At 41.7% G+C, this 21,918-nt stretch overlaps 1 protein-coding gene across 2 annotated transcripts in view; it reads left to right on the forward strand.

Annotated features, from left to right (window-relative positions):
• Positions 1–21,918, forward strand: part of tmtc1 (transmembrane O-mannosyltransferase targeting cadherins 1) — a 175,358-nt gene that overhangs the window by 102,024 nt on the left and 51,416 nt on the right. For both annotated transcript variants that reach the window (XM_073059004.1, XM_073059003.1), the window contains exons 9-11: positions 8,352–8,519; positions 10,790–10,903; positions 13,790–13,933. In XM_073059004.1, coding sequence (XP_072915105.1) covers positions 8,352–8,519; positions 10,790–10,903; positions 13,790–13,933 — 426 coding nt within the window. The remainder of the gene's footprint in view (positions 1–8,351; positions 8,520–10,789; positions 10,904–13,789; positions 13,934–21,918) is intronic.

The raw sequence follows: 21,918 nt of genomic DNA on the forward strand, positions 1-21,918 counted from the left end.
GCTTCAGATCTCAAATGAAAAAGCAATCATGCTCCATCTCAATGTTTCTGGCATTATGGGACAGGGATGTCCGAACCTCTGCCAACCTTTATGTGGAAACTGCTCCCTTTACTTCACTTCTGAATGGAGAACTCCAATTATAATGTTTCTCAGGATCTAGTTCCCCTCAGCTTATGGTTTCATTTTATTGGAGGACAGAATTTCTCTATTCTGTATCCAGTGTACAAGTTTGATTTGAATGCCATTCTTCTAAATGAGGTAACTAATGTCCCTAAACCGTGTGAGTAAGAAAAAAAAAATATAATTTGGTCTTTTAAACCTTCTGACCATCTGCCCTAATGACCTGACATTGAAAATGAGGACCTCTCTCTGACCTTGCTCCCTGTTTAAATAAATACCATTTGGATTATGTTGCATATGTTCATTCATTCCTTCATCCACTTCTGTGTTGTATCTACTCTGAGTTTGCCCATTCCTTCAGATAGCCCATGTCCTACTGAAGTTCATAACCAGGTAGTGTACTGCACGTCCTTGTTGAAATCATGCAGCTGCTTCAAAATTCTTTCTTTTGATAAAACTTCTTCAGTCCACATTACCACTTATTTTATTGTCACTGGCAAGTTTACTGACAATGACTTGTCCATTCTCGTTCAAAATGTTCACATAAATAACCACTAACAGTGGACCTCGCATCAATACTTGTGGCAGACGACTGGCTCACAAGCCTCTAGTCTGAAAAACAATCCTTCACCATCACCTTTTGCTTCCTACGATTAAGTCAATTATTTAACTATGTAGCTATCTCTTCCTAGACCCCATGTGCTCTAACCTTCCAAACTGTCTTTTAACGCAGGACCATGTTAAAGGCCTTCCTCACTTCTAGGAAGACAGCATCCATTACCCTGCCCTCATCAATCTTCTTGGATACAGGACCATTAGACATAGGTACAGAATTGAGCCTTTTTAGCCCATTGAGTCCGTACTGCCATTCCATCATGGCTGATTTATTATCCTATCCAACCCCATTCTCCTGACTTTGATGACTTACCTTTAAATACAGCCAATGACTTCCACAGGTAATGAATTCCACAGATTCACCACCTATGGCTAAAGAAATTCCTCCTCATCTCTGTTATACAGCACTCTGAGGCTGTGCCCTCGAGTCTGAGACTCCACCACTATTGTAAACATAAAAACTCTTCCAAAAATTCCTCTCTTCAAAGCAAAAACTAATTTGTGAGACATGATTTCCTAAACATAAAACTATCCCTAATCAGCCCTTGTCTATCCAAATACTGCTAGGTGCTGTCGCTCAGAATCCCATCTAGTAACTTGCCCACTACTGATGTAACTCACTGGATTGTCTTTGCTGCCTTTCTTAAATAGTGACACATTACCTACCCTCCGGCCTTCCAGATCTATGGCTAAAGATGATGCAATTATTTCTATAAGGGCCTGTGTCATTTCTTCCCTAGCTTCCCGCAAGGTCTGAGGATGCACTTAGTCAGGCCCCGAGGATTACGTGCACCTGAATTCTGAAGCATTCCCTCAGGGCTGAGAATAACGCGAATGCCAATTCTGTGGATTTTGACATGGTTGAATGTGACTCTGCCGCCAGTGGGTCAGGTGGGTGGCATTCTGAAGGTGCACGGCATTTTGGAAGGTGGCGTATTTCCAAGTGAAAGTGTATTCAGTTTTGTGTTGGCACATAGCCAAGTGGTTAAGGTGTTCGTCTAGTGATCTGAAGTTTGATAGTTCGAGCCTTGGCTGAGGCTTTGTGTGAGTCCTTGAGCAAGGGACTTAACCACACATTGCTCTGCGTCGACACCGGTGCCAAGCTGTATGGGTCCTAATGCCCTTCCCTTGGACGACATCGGTGGTGTGGAGAGGGGAGACTTGCAGCTTGGGCAACTGCCGGTCTTCCATACAACCTTGCCCAGGCCTGTGCCCTGGAAACTTTCCAAGGCGCAAATCCATGGTCTATCAAGACTAACGGAGACCTACACACTGCTCAGTTTTGTAAACAGCGGAAGCACTAATGTTGGATCTCAGGGAATGTCATTCCGTCCAGTCTATTTCTGTTCCCTGTCATTTATCTGTGTATTCATATTGTCCCCTTTACCCCATGTTTTTCAGATTTCTTTAATAAGCCAACATGTGATCCTTTGTCACAGTACATCCCAGCAGCCTTGACTGCTTTTCCTTCATGAATTCTTCAGCATTGCCTCTTCAAAAACCTGAATTGGTTTAGTTGAATGTGAATGGCCTTTCAGAAATTTCTGCTGCTATCTCATTATTGTTTTCACAAGCTTCCCATCATTAACACCACGAATTTCCAACAATGAACTCCCTCTACACTGTATTCTGATGCAGGTCTTGACCTTAAAAGTCAAACACCTATTTGCCTCCACAGATGCTGCCTGACCTGTTGAACTCCTCCAGCAGTTTGTTGCTGCTGCACTTTTCAATATTTGACACAAATCTGGTGATGATTCTCCAATGTTGTGCAGTAAGCTGACATGTTTTAATGTAGCTGACCCTTTGTAGAAGTGTGAACTAGTTCGTTGACATCCACAGTGCATACAGAAACAAAATTATTTTCCTAATGTAGCAGATTATAGGAAAGTAAAGTGTGGAGGCATCAGAGACCACCCCCACCCTCCCACCACCACTCAGGACATGCTCTGTTCTCACTGCTGCTGTCAGGATAGTGATCTGCAGGATTGAGACCACCAGGTCCAGGAATGGTTATTACCCCTCAACCATCAGGCTCTAACTGCACTCAACTTCACCTGCCCCATCATTGAAATGTTCCCACAACCTATGGACTCACTTTCAAGGACCTTTTATTTCATGTCCTTGATATTTATTTATTGATTGATTGATTGTTAATACATTCTTTTAGTATTTGCACAGTTTGTTGTCTTTTGCACACTGGTTGAAAGCCCAAGTTGGTGTGGTCTTTTATTGATTCTGTTATGGTTATTATTCTATTATGGATTTATAGAGTGTGCCCACGGAAATTGGTTGTATGTGGTGACATATATGTACTTTGATAATAAATTTACTTTGGACTTTGACCTATTTGCGTATTCACTTATTTTAGTGGGAGCTCCCCACTGATCCTTCACTCATTTATAGTACTTTCACCTCAGATTCATTGATCCGGTCAGCATCCAGAACATGAAAGCAGATAATCCTCAGTTCTGTAGTGCATTTCAACAGTACGGAAACACACAACAAAGCATTTACAAAGTACATTTGAAATCTCGTCATAATAGTCCTGTGTGTGGCAATCACCCTTAAACACCAATGTAATAATGGCAAGTTATTATATTTTATTGATCTAGACTGACTTTCTACTACAGTGCCTGGGGAGTACTGCATAACAGATGAGTTGGTCAGCTCTTACTGCAATTGGCTGATCAGGCAGATTGTAAAGATTGTTTGACACTATTTGAAATTGAAAAGATTTCCAAATGTCCTGTCTTACACTCAGTGGCCACTTTATTATGTACACTTTGTATACCTGTTTGTTAATGCAAATATCGATTAAGCCAATCATGTGGCAGCAACTCAAGGCATAAAAGCAAGCAGACATGGTCAAGAGGTTCAGTTATTGTTCAGACCAAACATCAGAAAGGGGACTAAATATGATCTAGGTGACTTTGACTGTGGAAAGATTGTTGGTGCCAGAGGGGATGGTTTGGGTATCTCAGAAACTGCTGATCTCCTGGGATTTTCACACACAACCGTCTACTGTTTACAGTGAATGCTGTGAAAAACAAAGTACGTACAGTGAGCAACAATTCTGTGGACAGAAATGCCTTGTTAATGAGAGAAGTCAGTGGAGAATGTCCAGACTGGTTCAAGCTGACAGGGAAGTGACAGTAACTCAAATAACAACAATGGTGTGCTGATGTGCATCTCTGAATGCACAACACACCGAACCCTGAAGTAGATGGGTAAAGCAGCAGCAGATTACAATCGTACATCGGGGTCACCTTATTAGGTACCTAATAAGGTGGCCACTCTGTGTACATTCTGCTGTAATTTACACTGAAGTATTCAGTATTGCCTTTTTCTGCTGTTTATAGTTCTGTACTATTTACAGATGGCTGTTAAGTTTATTGGTAGTGACTGCATCTGAAAGGCAAATCAGTAGATGAATTGCACTTCACAAGTGTAACTGGTACCGCAAAATATACCTTTTTTTGGCCATATCATTATCCATAAAATAGCCAACGCTGAGCCGTCAGGAGCCCATTGTGCCAATTGCATGCCTACTGCCATGGATTACTTTTTCCATCTGCTTGTTAGCCCAGTAATCAGTTCTGAGTGCAGTCTGGAGTTTCTAGAAGGGCAGTTCTTGCAACAGGAAATGCCAACCGCTGGTCCTTTACAAACTGTATCAGTATTCCCCCTTGAAGTTGATCTGAGTCTGAAATGAGAAATTCCTCCCCTGCAGCTTCTCTGCCCTTGAGCTCCTGAAGCCTGACAATGTTGGCCATTGGCCAGTTGCAGTCTCCCAACATATGTTCTGCAGTCAGTTTCCAGTGGTTGATTTTCTAATTGGATGGAAGCATTGAACTGTTGACAGTCTCTTGGGGAATTAGAAATGAAATTGGTTCTTTTCTCCCAGTTTCTCCTGAGAGAGAAGAGCTGGAATCAAATTTCACAGCTTTCAAGAGGAGAGTGGTTCCTTGTGCTATGTTCCTGTATAAGAATAGAGATTAAGCTGGAGCTTTTTAAGAGTACAGCACTGTTCCAGGGTCCGAAGCACGTATACAGTGCCTATAAAAAGTATTCATTACCCCCACCCAGAAGTTTTCACGTTTTATTGTTTTACGACTTTGAATCACGGTTGCTTTTTTTGACGCTGATCAACAGAAAAAGACCCATGGTATCAAAGTGAAAACAGATGCTACAAAGTGATCTAAATTAATTACAAACATAAAACACAAAATAATTGATTGCATAAGTATTCATCCCCTTTAATATGACCACCAAACCATCTCTGGGGCAGCCAATTTATTTTAGAAGTCACATAATTAGTTAAATGGAGATCTGTTTTTGCATACCTGTGAGCAGTCAAGGTGTTTCAATTGATCGTAGTAAAAATACACCTGTATCTGGAAGGTCCAACTGCTGGTGAGTCAGTATCCTGGCAAAAACTACACCATGAAGACATAAGAACAAACACTCCAAGCGACTCCACGGAAAGGTTATTGAAAAGCACAACTCAGGAGATGGATGAAAGAAAATTTTCAAGTCACTGAATATCCTTTGGAGTACAGTTAAGTTAATTGTCAAGAAATGGAAAGAATATGTCACAGCTGTAAATCTGGCTAGAGCAGGCCATCCTCAGAAACTGAGTGACTGGGCAAGAAGGGGACTAGTGAGAGATGCCACCAAGAGATTTATGACAACTCTGGAAGAGTTACAAGCTTCAGTGGCTGAGATGGGAGAGATTGTGCATACAACTACTGTTGTCCAGGTGCTTCACCAGTCACAGCTTTAGGAAGAGTGGCAAAGAGAAGGCCACTGTTGAAAAAAAACTCACATGAAATCTCAGCTAGAGTTTGTCAGAAGGCATATGGGAGTCTCTGAAGTCAGCTGGAAGAAGGTTCCATAGCCTAATGAAACCAAAATTGAGCTTTTTGGCCATCAGTCTAAACGCTGTTTGGTGTTAAGCCAAACACTGCACATCATTGAAAATACACCATCCCTACCGTGAAGTATGGTGGTGGCTGCATCATGCTGTGTGGATGATTCACTACAGCAGGCCCTGGAAGGCTTGTGAAGTGAAAGGGTAAAATGAATGCAGGAAATTACAGGGAAATCCTGGAAGAGAACCTGACACAGTTTATAGGAAAACTGCAAATTTGGGGGAAGATTTGTTTTCCAGCAAAGCAATGACCCCAAGCATAAAGCCAAAGCCACACAGGAATGGCTTAAAACAACAAAGTTAATGTCCTGGAGTAACCAAGTCAGAGTCCAGATCTCAATCCAATTGAGAATTTGTGGCTGGACTTGAAGGGGCTGTTCACTCATGATCCCCATGCAATCTGACAGAGCTTGAGCAGTTTTGTAAAGAATGGGGAACAGCTGTGTTCAGATGTGCAAAACTGGTAGAAACCTATCCATACAAACTCAAGGCTGTAATTGCTGTCAAAGGTGCATCTACTAAATACTGACTTGAAGGGGGTGAATACTTATGCAATCAATTATTTTGTGTTTTATATTTATAATTAATTTAGATCACTTTGTAGAGATCGTTTTTTTTTTCTTTTCTGTTGATCAGTGTCAAAAAAGCCAAATTATATCCACTGTGATTCAATGTTGTAAAACAAAATGTGAAAATTTCCAAGGGGGATGAATACATTTTATAGGTACTGTATATACCTAGGATGCCTAAGACCTTTGCACAGTACTGTAGTAATTTAATTTAATGTATTGCACTGTACTGCTTCCACAAAAACAAATTTCATGACATGTGAGCGCTGATAAACTGAAGTCTAATATGGATCTCTATTGTAGACTGAGAGTGTGAAGGAGGTAGGGGAGAGGAATCATGGCTGGGAAAAGGGAAAGGGAGCAGGAAGAGCCAGAGAGACTTTCTGTAATGATCAATAAACCAATTGCTTGGAATCAGATGACCTGCCTGGTGTCTCAGGGCTGGGTGCGTCTGCACATGCACCAAGCGCTGCCCCTGGCACACCTTCTCTGCCACCTATCCCACACACCACCTGCAACAATCCACACACATCATTCCCAATATCCTTTGCTCCCACCAGATTTTGCTCCCAGTGTGGCCTCCTGTGTATCGGTGAGACTCACCTTAGATTGGGAGACTGCTTTGCAGAGCACCTACACTCCAGCCGCCAAAAAAAGCAGGATCTCCCAGAGGCCACCCATTTAAATTTAAATTCCACTTCCCATTCCCATTCCGTTATGTCTACCTGCGGCCTCTCCCTCTGTCATGATGAGATCACACTCAGGTTGGACAAATAACACCTTATATTCCATCTGGATAGCCTCCAACCTGATGGCATGAACATTGATTTCTCGAACTTCCAGTACTGTAAACCCCCACCCCTCCTCCACTTCTTTACCAATTCCCATGCCCTTTCCCCCTTCTCACCTGATCTCCTTTCCTGCCTTTGGTGCCCCTCCGCCCTTCTCCTTCTTCCATGCCTTTCGTCCTCTCCTATCAGACTCCCCCTTCTCCAGCCCTGTATCTCTTTCACCAACCAATTTCCCTTTACTTTATCCCTTCCCCTTCCAGTTTCACCTATGACCTTGTGTTTCTCTTTCCCCTCCCCCACCTTTTAACTCTACTCATCTTTTATTTTCTCCAGTCCTGCTGAAGGATCTTAGCCCGAAACGTCAACTATACTTTTTTCCATAGATGCTGCCTGGCCTTGCTGAGTTCCTCCAACTTTGTGCATATGATCCGTTCATTATTGTAGTTTTCTTTGACTTTGTACATATGCCCAACAGTCTTTTGAATGAATTCACTTGGTTCTCTGTGACATTCCACTTTGATGCATCAACACCTGTGCTCCAGTCTTGTTTGCAAGATAACCTGAAGTAGTTTCAGAAGTACAAGATGTTCTGCACATGCTGGAAAACTAGACCAATACACACACAAATAGTTCCACAGATTTTCACTGACCGCAATAGTAATTATGTTCATTTAGAGTTCAGTGTCTTTCTGCCCATACACTCCTCCCACCTTATTTCCATAATCTCTTCCATTCCTTGATTCTTACCTCATACACTCTCCTATTCCCTTCCTACCATGATGGTTATGTGGCCAGTTGTATAGACGGAGTTCTGGATTTTTCTACGTTTGTTCCACTTCATCACATTCTCCTTACAACACACTTCTTTGCCCAAGCACATCACCTCACTCCCTAATCTGCAGCTATTTAAATGTTGACAATGTTTGGTGATATACCTTGCAGGATATTACTGACTCTGTAGGTGTACTTAGGCATTGTGAGTTAAGGCGGATAAAATATGAATGTTGTCAGAAGTGACTGGCACGGCAGTGAAGCAGTTAACATAACACCTACAGTGCCAATGATCTGGGTTTAAATCTACAGTGATTGTATGTTTACCCGTGACTGCACGGATTTCCTCCAAGTGCTTCAGTTTCTTCCCACATTTTAAGGAATGTATTGATTCGTAGGTTAATGATCCACTGCCATGGGCTCATTGGGTTGGAAGGGGCTGTTACCAAACTGTATCATTAAATAAAAATACATAAATAAATTTGTTGTGATACACTTGGAGCCCGCTCTTTCAACGTTTTCACCTGTTGCTTCTGTTCTTGTTTACTTCAGCATGGGATATTGCATCCTTGTAGCCCATGGGCTGAACCGATTGTGCGGAGTCCTCAGTAAATGGGGAACCAGCATCGTCACCGTGTCCTCCTTACTCGTGCTTGGATTGTTCTTCTGGAAGACCCTGAGACAGAATGAAGTTTGGCTCTCTAGAGAATCGCTGTTCAGGTGAGACTGTGATGATTAACCCACACACTTGAAAAGACAGCCATGCCTTGCATGTGACCTGAAGCACTCCATAGTGGAGAGATCTTTGGCCCTTTTTCTTGTTAAAGTACATGGGCTTTCTCATGGGGTGCACATTCAAACAGATGAGTTTTAAAAGAATTTCTGGTATATCCCTCAAAAAGATTGGATCTGCCAATCACATCTTGGGATGCAATTGCCCTGAACTATCACCTGTCAGGCCTGACTACCTACTGTGAGTTATTTGATAGCAAGCAAATGGGATTAGCCATTATTTCCAACTAAACCAGCATTCCAACCATGAGTTAGGGTGAGAAGGTTTTCAGAATGCTCAGTAGCTCTAAGGGACATAGACGTCTATCGACATTGATAGGTAGAGATGAGATGGACACCACAGGACATTCTGCCTATGAAGAAGCCCAGTGAATCTCACACCAGACTGTAAAGGTCTAAGCAAGTACAGGTGCAATAGTTGAACATTAATGTCCCATGCTGGCTGCAGAAGCCATGGGACTGACTTGTTGCCAAAAGAGGTGTGTCAGGAAGGACATATGGCATCTGGTTACCTTTGGCTCCAGTGGGTCTTCTGGAGTTAGATCATTCTGGGTTTTCCAGTTTGGAGGAATAAGGTGACAACACGTGACTTTGCAGAGCAGAGGAAGACATAGCTTCCAAGAACCGTTCCTGCCTGCAGTCATCTTTTCAGTGAAATACCAGTGTTGCAAGGTTTTCCTCACAGGAAGTGAGTTAGACAAAATTTTCTGGGATCTCGTAATTGGTACACAGATTTTTGAACCAAAGGCACAAATAATTTCAAAATAAGTGCATACAATCTGGTCTCATTGTTTGTGTAGGTCTTAGCACCAAAGTGAAATACATTGGTCTGCAAAAGTTGTCCATTCTATAAAATTGTTGCAAGCACAAGGAAATCAGTTGGCCCACTGTGTCTGTGTTAACTCCTAGTGGAGTAAATACATCAGAACGGTTCCTTCTCATTCTGCAAATTGTTCCCCCTCCTCTTCCCACGAGAAGTCTCTTGTAATTCTGTTTCTTCCACCCTTATGGCCAGTGAATTCCACATCATTGCCACTCAGTCTTTCCACACATTCCTCTTGTGTCTATTGCCTCAGAATTTATGTTCTTACCCTTGAGCTGTCAGTCAATGGAAATAGCTTTCCTTCGTATTCCCTACCCAAATGGTCCTTATTTTTCATAACTCCCTTGTTTCCACAACTTTTTACTCCAAGGAAAACAACCACAGCCTCTTCAGTCTAACCTTGGAGCTAAAATCTCTTGTCTCTGGAACCCTTCTAGTAAGTCCTTTCTGACACTCCCTGAGACTTCCACAACCTTCCTAAAGTATGGACACAATATTCCAGATTTGGTCTAAATGGTGGTTTGTACAGACTCAACATAGTATTCCCAGTTTTGATGCTAGTCAAAGCTACCTAAGAAAGGCAAAATTTCTTTTACCTTCCCAGCAGAAGAGGAGGTCATTTTGGCCTGTCGGTTCTTTGCCAGCCCATTCCCTACTAGCATTAAAGATTATCTTTATTTGTCACATGTACATCAAAACATACAGTGAAACACTTTGTTTTGTATCAACGACCAACACAGACAGAGGTTTCTGCTGGGGCCATGCAGTCATGGGGAGAATGTGCAAACTCCTTATGGACAACAATAAGAACTGAACCTGGATCAGCAATCACTGGCACCACTGATCCGCAATAACATTAATTTATTGTCTCTATATTCTCTATATTTATAATCTCAGATTCTTACCATGGGTGGCAAATTACAATGAATAAATACCTACCAGTTAAATTCTATCTTTTAAAATGTTTATTAATTTAAAGAGAGGGTCTGTAAAGTCTACATCTGTTTTGGAGACCAGTGGCAGTCAGATGTCACATAGAATTTGGTGAATTCGAAGCTCCGTGACTAATCAGGATAAATGCAGTAACTCCTCCTGGGAACTACTATAATTTTTCCAGTAAAAGTTCATTGCAGTTAAAAAAGTAAAATATTGTAAAGGGAAGGAAGATTAGTGAAATCTTAATGTTATCTTAAGACCTCAAGCATTTCAATTCTTTTGTAAATTAATTGGTGACAATTGCTATGTAATGATAGACTCTCTTGATAAAAAGCTGAGTTCATTGAATTGTTTGGTATTGATGCTATTTAATGCAGTTTGGAATAAAATTCAACTTGAGGCTTTAGTTCTGGCTCTCTTCCCCTGTTACTCTTCACAGATCTGGAGTGCAGACTTTGCCCCTAAATGCCAAGGTGCACTATAACTATGCCAATTTCCTGAAAGACTATGGTCGCCATGACGAAGCAGTGTATCATTACAAAACAGCTCTGAGGTAAGCAACAAGCTCCATGTTTCTCTCACAGTGTTTACCTTTCGACCTCATTTGCTTCCTAGAATGGGTTAAAGGAGCTTTAGTCAACTGTGAAAAGTTTAAAGGGAATATCTGGCCACTGTCCAGCTTCTTTGTGCTTTCCGATGAAGGACAGCCTAAGGTTACCATAGCAACACCAATTTCTCTTCAGGGATGGGATGGCCTGCTGCTCTTTAGCAAGTACAGGGCATTTGCTGTGTTTGTTGGTTTGTGAATAGTTAACAAAAGGAGTTTGTTTTCAAGTCTAGTGCGTGTGGCGTACCAGACAGACTGATTGTTCAGCACAGACCTGATCTCGGGTAAGAAGGAGGAAGGGATAAAGAAAAGATCAAATCCAATGGATAAAAGAGAAAGGTCTTAAATTTCTATTGCATGGTATCAGACCTTCGGGATGCATGAACACATTAGACAAATAGTAAAATATTTATGAAATGTAGGCAATTGCGATTTTGTACAGAGCGAAGTGCTGCAGACTGCATCAGACGCACCTTTGCCTTTAGGGTCTTGATTATAGGGGAGCGCTGATCAGAGGTGAAAGCATGCTTTCTCCAGCTTGGTGCAATGCAATACATTTTCCATTCACAAGAAGTGGTAATGGCATTTAAGAGACATGTAGCTAAGTATGTGGATAGAAAAGGTTTAGAATGATAGGGGCCACATATGTGCAAGTGGAATTAAGCTTTTGCAAGAAACGAGGTTGGTATGGATGAGTTGGCCTGAAGGGTCAGTTTCAGTGCTGTATTACTCTTTGACTCAGTGATTGGTTAGCCCACTGCTGAGAACACTGTTTATGTAAAGGCACCAGTAAAAGGCACCAAACCAATTTATATATTCCAGCACTTACACTCCAAGGAGTCTTCTAACAATCTACGTTATTCCACCCCCCCCCCCCCCACTTTTCCCTGCTCCTGTCTACTCTCAGTGGTGACTTTATTAGATGCCTCCTGTACCAAATAAACTGGCCACTGAGTAGATGTTCGTGGTCATCTGCTGCGGTAGCCCATCCACTTCAATGTTCGACATCTTGGGCATTCACAGCTGCTCTTCTGCACGTCACTGTTGTAACGCATGGTTGAGTGACTGTTGTCTTCCTGTCTTGTTGGACTGTCTGGCCATTCTTCTCTGACCTCTCATTAACAAGGTGTTCTCGCGCACAAAACTGTTGCTCACTGGATATTTTTGTTTGTTTTTCACACCATTCTCTTTAAACTCCAGACACTGTTGTGTGTGTGGGAAAAACCCCATGAGATCTGCATCCTCTGTGATACTCAAACCTCCCCGTCTGGCACCAACAATCATTCCACAGTCAAAGTTACTTAGATCACATTTCTTCCCCTTTCTGATGTTTGGTCTGAACAACTGAACTTCTTGACCATGTCTGCATGAGTTGCTGCCACATGATTGGCAGATTAGATATTTGCAGTAACGAGCAGATGTACAGGTGTACTTAATAACATAACCACTGAGTGCATATTTATGGAACATCCCTTTAAATACATGCAAGTCGTGCTGCATAGATATTCCATCTGATCAAGATTCATGTTCAAGTTTCCGGCCACATCTAGGAGATTACCCCAAATAGCTTTTTATGGTTTTACTAGTTACGTTTTTGATTTTTCCCATAAGTCACATTCTTCTGATAATAAGTAACCTACTAATTCTTAGCACATTTTTTCTGCACTGTATAAAGGAATTTAATATTATAACTGATTGTTAAGTGTTGATGGCTACCTACCACATGCATCACAGAGAACACTTCATTTCTTTGAATTTTCTGTGCCTGTGATGCACAAATACCCAGAGGTTCCCAGCCATGCATAGTTAAATAACACTCTGCACAAGTTTTGATATCAAGTACTTAAATGCATTTGCACAAGGACATGAGGCAGGGAGAGGAACATATGGGCATTCTGAACCTGATTTTTCACAAGCCGTCCACTCTGTTCTATATTACTTCGAAGGACGAGCCTGACCGGATTCACCAACCATGGAGTCTACTATATGAATCCTCTGGCATGGATGCTCCCTCTAAAAGTTTTATTTGCCTTTCAATTGCAAAGATCATCCTTTGCTTCCCCCCACCAATAAACCTGGCCCAAATAAATCCCAACATTGGCACCTATCTGCAAATTCCCTACTTTCCAGTTCCAACTGAAAGGTCGATCTATTTTGTGCCTTGTGCCATTAGAGCATTGCCTTTTGTGGATGTGATGGGGCCATCCATAAACTATATACCAGGCCAGCCCCACATTTGCCTTTCGTGGCACTGAACAGTATCTACTTTGTTACCTTTCTAATCACCATATCAATTCAAAATTTTAAACAGATATTTATTAGGTTTTACCAAAGCCTCTTTTTTTCATTGTCTACATGTATCACTTCTGGGCACCGCATTGATCATCATTCATTTCCCAGATCCTTGTGATCAAAGTTAAGACCATAAGACACAGGAGCAGAATTAAGCCATTTGGCCCATTGAGTTTGCTCCAGCGTTTAATCATGGTTGATCCTTTTTTTCCCTCTGAAAGAGCTCAGAAGCACATCCTTTGTGCTACTGAGTCCATACCACCCACAAAGCACGCACTTACATCAATCTCACTTTATTCTTCCCAAATTCTCATCTACTTACAGATATTATTACTCACTCACATAGTTGTCCATTTACAGTGGATAGCTAACCTCACTCAGACGTGGGAGTGAGCTAGAGGACCCAGAGGAAACCAATGTAGTGACAGGGAGAACTTGACAAGCTCCGCACAGACAGCACTAGAGGCCAGGATTAAATCAGATCGCCAGAGCTGTGATGCAGGCTTAACTTTATTATCCCTCTTGGGGTTTATTCTGCAGGCTCTACCCTCGACATGCCAGTGCACTGAACAATCTTGGCACGTTGACAAAGCATGTGTCGGAGGCAGAGGATCATTACAGACAAGCCTTGAAACTGAACCCACAACATAACCGAGCTCTCTTCAATCTGGGCAATCTGCTGAAGTAAGTCCAACTATTTGATGTATGTACTCAATAATTTAGGGGTTTGCCTGTAAGTGAATTTGGGCTTGCAATAAAAATTTTGGCATCATTTGTCACTTCAACAAGTAGAGCATGTTTCATAGTAACTGGCAAGTACTTGTGCTGACCAATTTCTCATTAAGAAATGACCAAATTCAAGTTGTTTTATTTACAGCTCCTCAGTGCATGATGTTGAATGAGCTGCAATGGTTTAGGAGGCTAATGAGAACAGCGCAATTGTGAACCAATTATTTTTACTTGACATATTGATTGAAAATAATAGGCATTTTTGAGATTGCCAATTTGTTGTTCCTCCTCGTACCACCAAAATGATAAATTATCCAACTTTGCCTTTCAATATGAGTCAGATACACGATGCAAATCAATATTTTCCTCAGAAATCAATGTCTTGGTCTGTAGTTATTCCATGCTCCAAAATAAATAGGACTTGCTTTATCTGGAAAGAGGGAAAAGAGGGTAGTTTATTCTTGAATTTCTCCCTTGGCACTCTTTGTCACAGATTAGCTGACTGTTGTTGCTATTTACAACCATTGCTTAGATTGAATAATTATCCTTTACTGCATAGGGGTTGGAACTTTGAAATAATGTGTTGTCAGAATTGTACTTGATGCTCAAGAGGCCACACCTGGAATGCAGTTTTGAAGAGCTTTGAGGAAGGGATATGCTAACATCTGAGGCCATCCAGAAGAGATTCACTTGGCAAATGCCTGGGATGAGAATGTTGTCCTATTATGAATGTCTAAAAAAAAGTTAAATCTGCAGTTTAAAAGAGTAAGAGTGATCGTAGTCAAACATGTAAGAGGGAGCAAGTAGAATAGATGTTGAGATGTTTCTACCACCAGAGATTATTGAATGAAGGGACATGGTAAATGGTGATCATTTAAAATTGAGCTACATTGTGATTTCTTCTCAGAGAAGGTGGTGAATCTGAACTTTGTAATATGCCAGAGGGTCTAGATCACCAGAGATATTTAATTTTTTAAAAAAAATATCAGGAATGGGGAACTAACACAGAAGTGTTTGGGCCTAGAGAAGATTAGTCTTAACCAGACTGAATGGTGGGACATGGAAAGATCATTGTATTGATTACCTTTAATGGCAGACAACGTTTCCAAACAAAGTTCACTGGAGTTCTATCATGGTATACCTTGAAACTGAAAATACTCTATCGTGTAGCTCCCACTGCCAATCTCTCCATGACTTGTTTGCATTGCGGCTCACGGCTGCAGCAGGATCCTGGGAATTCTGGGATCTTGGAGGTCTGGTTTGTTGTGAGAATGGAATTTAGCAGGGTTGTAGCAGAATTCCCTGATCCTCCTGGCAAAGAGGTCGTCTTTTGTCAGGACAATGTGAAGTGCATTTTCTTCAGTGGTGCTCTGCCATGGAGGAAGTCATGTGCTGGCATAAGAACATGAAGTGAAGAGTTACTTAGCTCTTCATGCTGATCCCACTTTCTGTGAACAAACTCCACAGAGCTGCCTTTTCTTAAGAAACCATAATATTTCAGATCATCATGTAACCTTCCCAGGAATGCATCCTCTAATTTCTATAATCTTGTAATCTAGCCATAAATGCAAGCATCATTAAATAAATCTATGTGGTAATAAAATTCTATGCTACAAGGGTATTAATCTCTCCAGATGTATGATGTTCAGAATTGTCACAGTTTGGTATGTGGTCCAGCTGGAGCTTAATATTGCTGCTGCTTAAAATCCACATGCATTTGCTCCAGTCCTCGACATATAAAGGGCAGCTTCCCTTGCTATTTTGAATATTTTCTCTTCAGGGTGATTTTTATTCACAACTGGAACCTATCCTCAACTTGAACCACAACCAAGCCTCTTTGGACCTCCATAATGTCCACCTTTGCAAAGTACTTTTCTACACATTTGAACTGAGTGACCTTGTATTCCATGCAATGGCACCCACCACAGTTACACCCATATCCAATAAGATGGTAGCGCATTCAAACACAGCGGCCTCTAGAGGGCACTTTTCTTTTTAAAGTGTTTTTTTTTATGATCACAAGACTGTGCTGGACTCCAAGAACTACGGGTGCTCGATGTTTGGAGCAACTGACCAGGGTGTCAAAGGAGCTGGTGGACAAGTCATAAAAGGTTGAAAGCCAGTGGTTAGGGTGAAGAAGGAGAAGCCGGCAGTCGGGTCAGAGTAGTAGAAGCCAGCGGATGGACTGGAGAGGGTTTGGAGGAGGTGACCTGGGTATAGACCATCTGGCTGCCTGCTACTCAAAGGCATTGAAGTTGCTGTGTGAAAATGGTGTGTGGTGTAACCATGAGAGGGTGTCTTGGACATTTCTCTTGTGATCACAAGACCCTGTTGGACATTGGTAATGCCAGATGCTGCAAGCCTGTTTCCCTGGTTTGGTGATGAGGCAGGCAACAAGGCAGCAGCCTTTCCTCCGTCGTAGCAAGGTCCAGGCCTCAGGCCGTGGGCTTGCCTGTTGCTGCAGTCCAGGTGAGGAGATGTCAGAGGTGGTGTAGCATGGCACTGGTGCCCGGTTAGGGGCTGGCCTCTCCTGACAGTGCTGCCCTCCAGTGTTCGACTGGTGGAACGACAGGCTGGATTGCTAGGAGCTGAACCATCAATTTCCATGTTGCTTCAGGTCTTGGACTATGCATGTGTTTTCTTGTGCAACAATGTGTGTTTTTTCTCTCTCACAATTTTGCCTGTATGTTATGCACTTCGGCCCCAGAGGAACACTGTCTTGTTCAACTGTATCCATGTATGGTTTGAATGATATTTAAACTTGATTTGATTTGACTTCCTGAACTGATTAATATCCGTGTATGCTACTTACTAGGTCTACATTATCATCAAAAAGCTGTGATGGTGAGAAAGAAGCTGGAGATGATGATAATCAGAATCAGATTTATTATCACTGATACATGTTGTGAACTGGGTTGCTTTGCAGCAGTACAGTGCAATGCATAAAAATACCATAGATTACAACATGGCCACTTTATTAGGTATAATCTACACCTCATTAATGCAGATGTACAGCTGTAATCTAATCAGCTAATCATATGACAGCAACTCAATGCATAAAAGCATTCAGACATGGTCAGGTGATTCACTTGTTGTTCAGACCAAATATCAGAAAGGAGAAAAATGTGATCTCAGTGACTTTGACCGTGGGATGATTATTGGTGTCAGATGGGGTGGTTTGAGTATCTCAGAAACTGCTAATCTCCTGGGATATTCATACATAACAGTCTCTGGAGTTTACAGAGAATAGGGTAAAAACCCCATGTTACAACAGTGGTGTGCAGAAGAGCATCTCTGAAAGCACAACACGTTGAACCTTAAGGTGGATGGGCTACAGCAGCAGAAGACTACAGACATACAGAAATAAACTCAATTCCACTTTATTAGGGACCTCCTGTACTTAATAGTGTGGCGTGTTCATGGATTCATTGACCATTCACAAATCTGATGACTCATAGCTCATAATTACCATGAGCAATCGCCGTTTTGAACATTACTTTGTTAACTCTGCTGTTCACATCTCTCCTGTTTGTGTACTTCTTCAATATTTTCTGCTGTGGCTCCTGTATTATGAATTATCTTCAGTCCCAGGAATGTAATAGTATCTTGAGATGCACTTGATGAGATACTTTCTGAAATCCCCGATAACACTCACGAACATTCAATGGTTCACTGCTCTAGTCACCTCTTCAAAAGATTTGGTCAGACAGAACCAGCAGTCATCTCTGTTCTGAATCTCGAAACATCAATTAACCTTTCCCCTACGCTATGTGCCTTGACTCTTTCCACACATGAGAGCACGCCAACAGGGAAAGCTGACTTGACCAGACAAAGTGAAGTTCAGTTGGCAAGTTTCTGCCTCTCTGTGAGATATGGGCAGTCACTTCATGTGGGTGAGCACCTACGATATGTGTGTCCATGCACAATGCATGTTCTGGAGCTGTCCGTTTTGTGCAGTTGTCTGGTGATGTGTGTTGCCAGCTTGTTACCGTGGGTCTTTTGGGCTTCGTGAGGACATGTATTACACTTGGAACAAGGCTACTGAAAAGGTGTGTCCTGATGTTAAGGACAACTCTTAAGTTTTACTGCTTAATCAAGACATAATTTCAGAACAATAACGTAAGAAATAAAATTAAATGGAGCAGGATTAGGCCAGATGACACCTTCAGTTGTTCAGTATGCCTCACTGCCCCCCCCCCTCCCCCGGGACCTGGTTTCAGTCCAACCTTGAGTGATGAGTGTATAGGTTTGCACACTCTCCCTTGAACCATGTGAGCTTTCTCCAGAGTTTGTGTGGCCTTCCAGTTTCTTCCCACATGACCAAGGCTTACTGGTGGGTAAAATGGTTCACAGTAAATCGCCCTTTGGGGCAGGCAAGTAGCAAAAGTATCAAAAGGGCAGACAAGAGAGAATGGAGACTCACAAATCTGGAGCAAAAACTGAGCTGCTGGAGAAACACAGCATCTGTGGTGGGAAATGGACAGTTGATGTTTGGGTCAAGACTCCTAGACAATAGACAATAGGTGCAGAAGTAAACCATTCAGCTCTTCAAGCTTGCACCGCCATTCTGAGATCATGACTGATCATCTACTATCAATACCCAGTTCCTGCCTTGTCCCTATATCCCTTGATTCCCCTATCCTTAAGATACCTATCTAGCTCCTTCTTGAAAGCATCCAGAGAATTGGCCTCCACTGCCTTCCGAGGCAGTGCATTCCAGACCCCCACAACTCTCTGGGAGAAGAAGTTTTTCCTTAACTCTGTCCTAAATGACCTACCCCTTATTCTCAAACCATGTCCTCTGGTACTGGACTCTCCCAGCATCTGGAACATATTTCCTGCCTCTATCTTGTCCAATTCCTTAATAATCTTATATGTTGCAATCAGATCCCCTCACAATCTCCTTAATTCCAGCGTGTACAAGCCCAGTCTCTCTAGCCTCTCTGCGTAAGACAGTCCGGACATCCCAGGAATTAACCTCGTGAATCTACACTGCACTTCCTCTATAGCCAGGATGTCCTTCCTTAACCCTGGAGACCAAAACTGTACACAATACTCCAGGTGTGGTCTCACCAGGGCCCTGTACAAATGCAAAAGGATTTCCTTGCTCTTGTACTCAATTCCCTTTGTAATAAAGGCTAACATTCCATTAGCCTTCTTCACTGCCTGCTGCACTTGCTCATTCACCTTCAGTGACTGATGAACAAGGACTCCTAGATCTCTTTGTATTTCTCCCTTACCTAACTCTACACCGTTCAGATACACCATTCATCTGGACTGAAAGAATAAAGGGAAGATGGCCAGTAAATAATGTCCTGTGAATGAGCAATTTAGTGTACAATGTAAAAGGTTGTGGCTACCAAGTTTTTTTTGGGATACTACCTCTTGGCTCCCAGATCTCACACCCAGTGCTCCCCTCTTCCTTTCTGGCTATCCCATAAGAACTATAAAGAATTTTGATTTACAATGCACAGGGAAAGAACATAGGAACTGCAGATCAAAGCAAAGAAATCAAATTTATTTAATACTTGAAATAATATAATTTCTTTAAGTATAGTAAAACAATTTTCATCAACAGCAACTTACATTAGTAGTCCAACTATTCACTACTTAATTGCTTTTTCACTTTTCAGTGAGATGGATGGACTTGGTGCAGTGATATCAGCTTCTCAACATCAGGCTGTGTGCCACTCAGGAGTCTCAGATCCCCACGTTCAGTTATTTGTGGTCTGTTTGTTGCTTTGAACAAATTTGGGTGACTGCACTCCACTAACTATGATGTTAGTGGAAAGGCAATAAAGAAAATCTTGACCTTTTTTGCACAGTGTAGGATAGCGTTCAGAGATTTCTTTCTACAAACAAAAGTCTGATATGATTTTTTTGAACCCTGGCTTCAGCTAAAAGTCAATATGCAGCAAGAATCAGTTCTTCTCCATCCTTTCTATTAATTCCTCATTGCAAGTGTTCAGGAATGGATTTATTACCCAATGGGAAATTTGGATCGAGAGAAGATCCTGGAATCTCTCTAACGTATCTTTATGCAGCTCACCCAGGTGGGCACAGTTTACTTGAAGATCAACGTCTGATACTCTTTCTTTCTCTTCCAACTCAGAAGGGCTTGGAAATTGGAAAAGGCCATGACGACAATTGTTGCACTTAAACAGGGTTAACTTGAACAGAAATGTGGAGACAACTGATCTGATTTTGTTAAGATTCACATCATTTCCTTGCAACTGAGGATTGATTTTATTAAACTTCGTGAATAGTTCTGACAAATAAGCAATGTCATGCTTAATATTCTTGAGTTGATTGTTAAATGAAGCATATGCATCTTCAAAGAATTTTGTCACAGTTTCAAGTGTCTCAGGCAGTTCCCATTTGAGAGCCATCTGATTTCTGTCTATAACAGCAAGCATTTAAGCTGTTCATCATTCTCAATACAAAGCTCTCAAAATAGCTGAGAATTGAGAGCATCAGACTTGATTTTATTTACTACTGTGGTAACAGTATTTAATGATCTGTGCAGCCAATCACTCATGTTTTTTATGACAAGATGTTGTCTGTGAATTACACAGTGAGTGGTAAATATGTTAGGAACAGCTTTTTTCAAGAAAGTAATAACCCCACAGTGGCATCCTGTCATTGATGTGCTCCGTCCGTTGCACAAGCAAGAATTTTGGTGAGCAGAATGTCCTCCTCTTTGAAAAATTGTTCAACAACACAAAATATTGACTTCACCTCCCTCCTGATGAAGGGTTTCGGCCCGAAACGTCGTTATTACCTCCTCCCATAGTCTGGCCTGCTGAGTTCTGCCAGCATTTTGTGTTTTTTATTGACTCCACCTTCATATCTGTTTCTAGTACCCTAGCAAATAACAACTCTTGTACTAAGCTTTCATCTTTTATGGAGCAAACATAACTAAGAAACAAAAATTCGTTGCCTGGCAAAGTTGACTCATCCTACTACAGAGCAAATTCTGTTGTCCTAGGAATGTTGCAATATGTGTATTTTACATTCTCAGACATTTCCACTATTCATCTTTGAACAGAGTTGTCACTGAGCAGAATCACATTAATTATTTGATCTGGTGACTTGGGTAAAGCTGGACTCAAAACCCCACTTATGCTGGCAGAATCGGTTCCTCCCCAATTGAATGAAACTTCCAAATTTAGCAATGAGCAATGAAATGTCATATGGAGCATGCATGCTGACCATCACTATTTTGTGATGAAGTGCTGGCAAACATGTTTTGAAGTGTTTTCCATTTCTGAAAGTTTTCACAAAGTGACCAAAAATAAGCCAGGTTCTTGTTTGCTTTATCAAAGTGTATTCTCTTCAAGTGTTCGAGGAACCTGGACGGTTTCATTGCCTCATTTAAAAAAAACTCTTTCACAAAACAGACACATTTGGTGCTGGTATAAATCCATATTTCAGATATTCCACACTATCATGTCTACACTTAATTTTTCGTTTGGCCTGCGTTTACCATTTAAAACAAAAATGGATTGAAAATCACGGAAAGCCACCTCTTGTATAAGTGCAACCTGAAGTGCTGCAATCAATAAAGGGGAAAGTTATGATGTCATTGTCTGGTATGGGGGGGGGGGGGTCTGCTACACAGGATTGAAAGAAGCTACAGAAAGTTGGAAAATTCGTCAGCTTCATCTTGCATACCAACCTCCGTAGTATCCAAGACATCTTCAAGGAGCCATGCCTCAGAAAGGCAGCGTCCATTATTAAGGACTTCCAGCACCCAGGGCATGTCCTCTTCTCATTGTTACTGTCAGGAAGGAGGTACAGAAACCCGAGGGCACACACTCAGCGAATCAGGAACAGCTTCTACTCCTCTGCCATCCGATTCCTAAATGGGGATTGAACCCATGAACACTACCTCGCTATTATCATTTCTGTTTTTTGCGCTATTTTTAATTCAACTATTT

Source organism: Hemitrygon akajei, chromosome 10 (assembly GCF_048418815.1).
Source record: "Hemitrygon akajei chromosome 10, sHemAka1.3, whole genome shotgun sequence".
NCBI lineage: Eukaryota > Metazoa > Chordata > Chondrichthyes > Myliobatiformes > Dasyatidae > Hemitrygon > Hemitrygon akajei.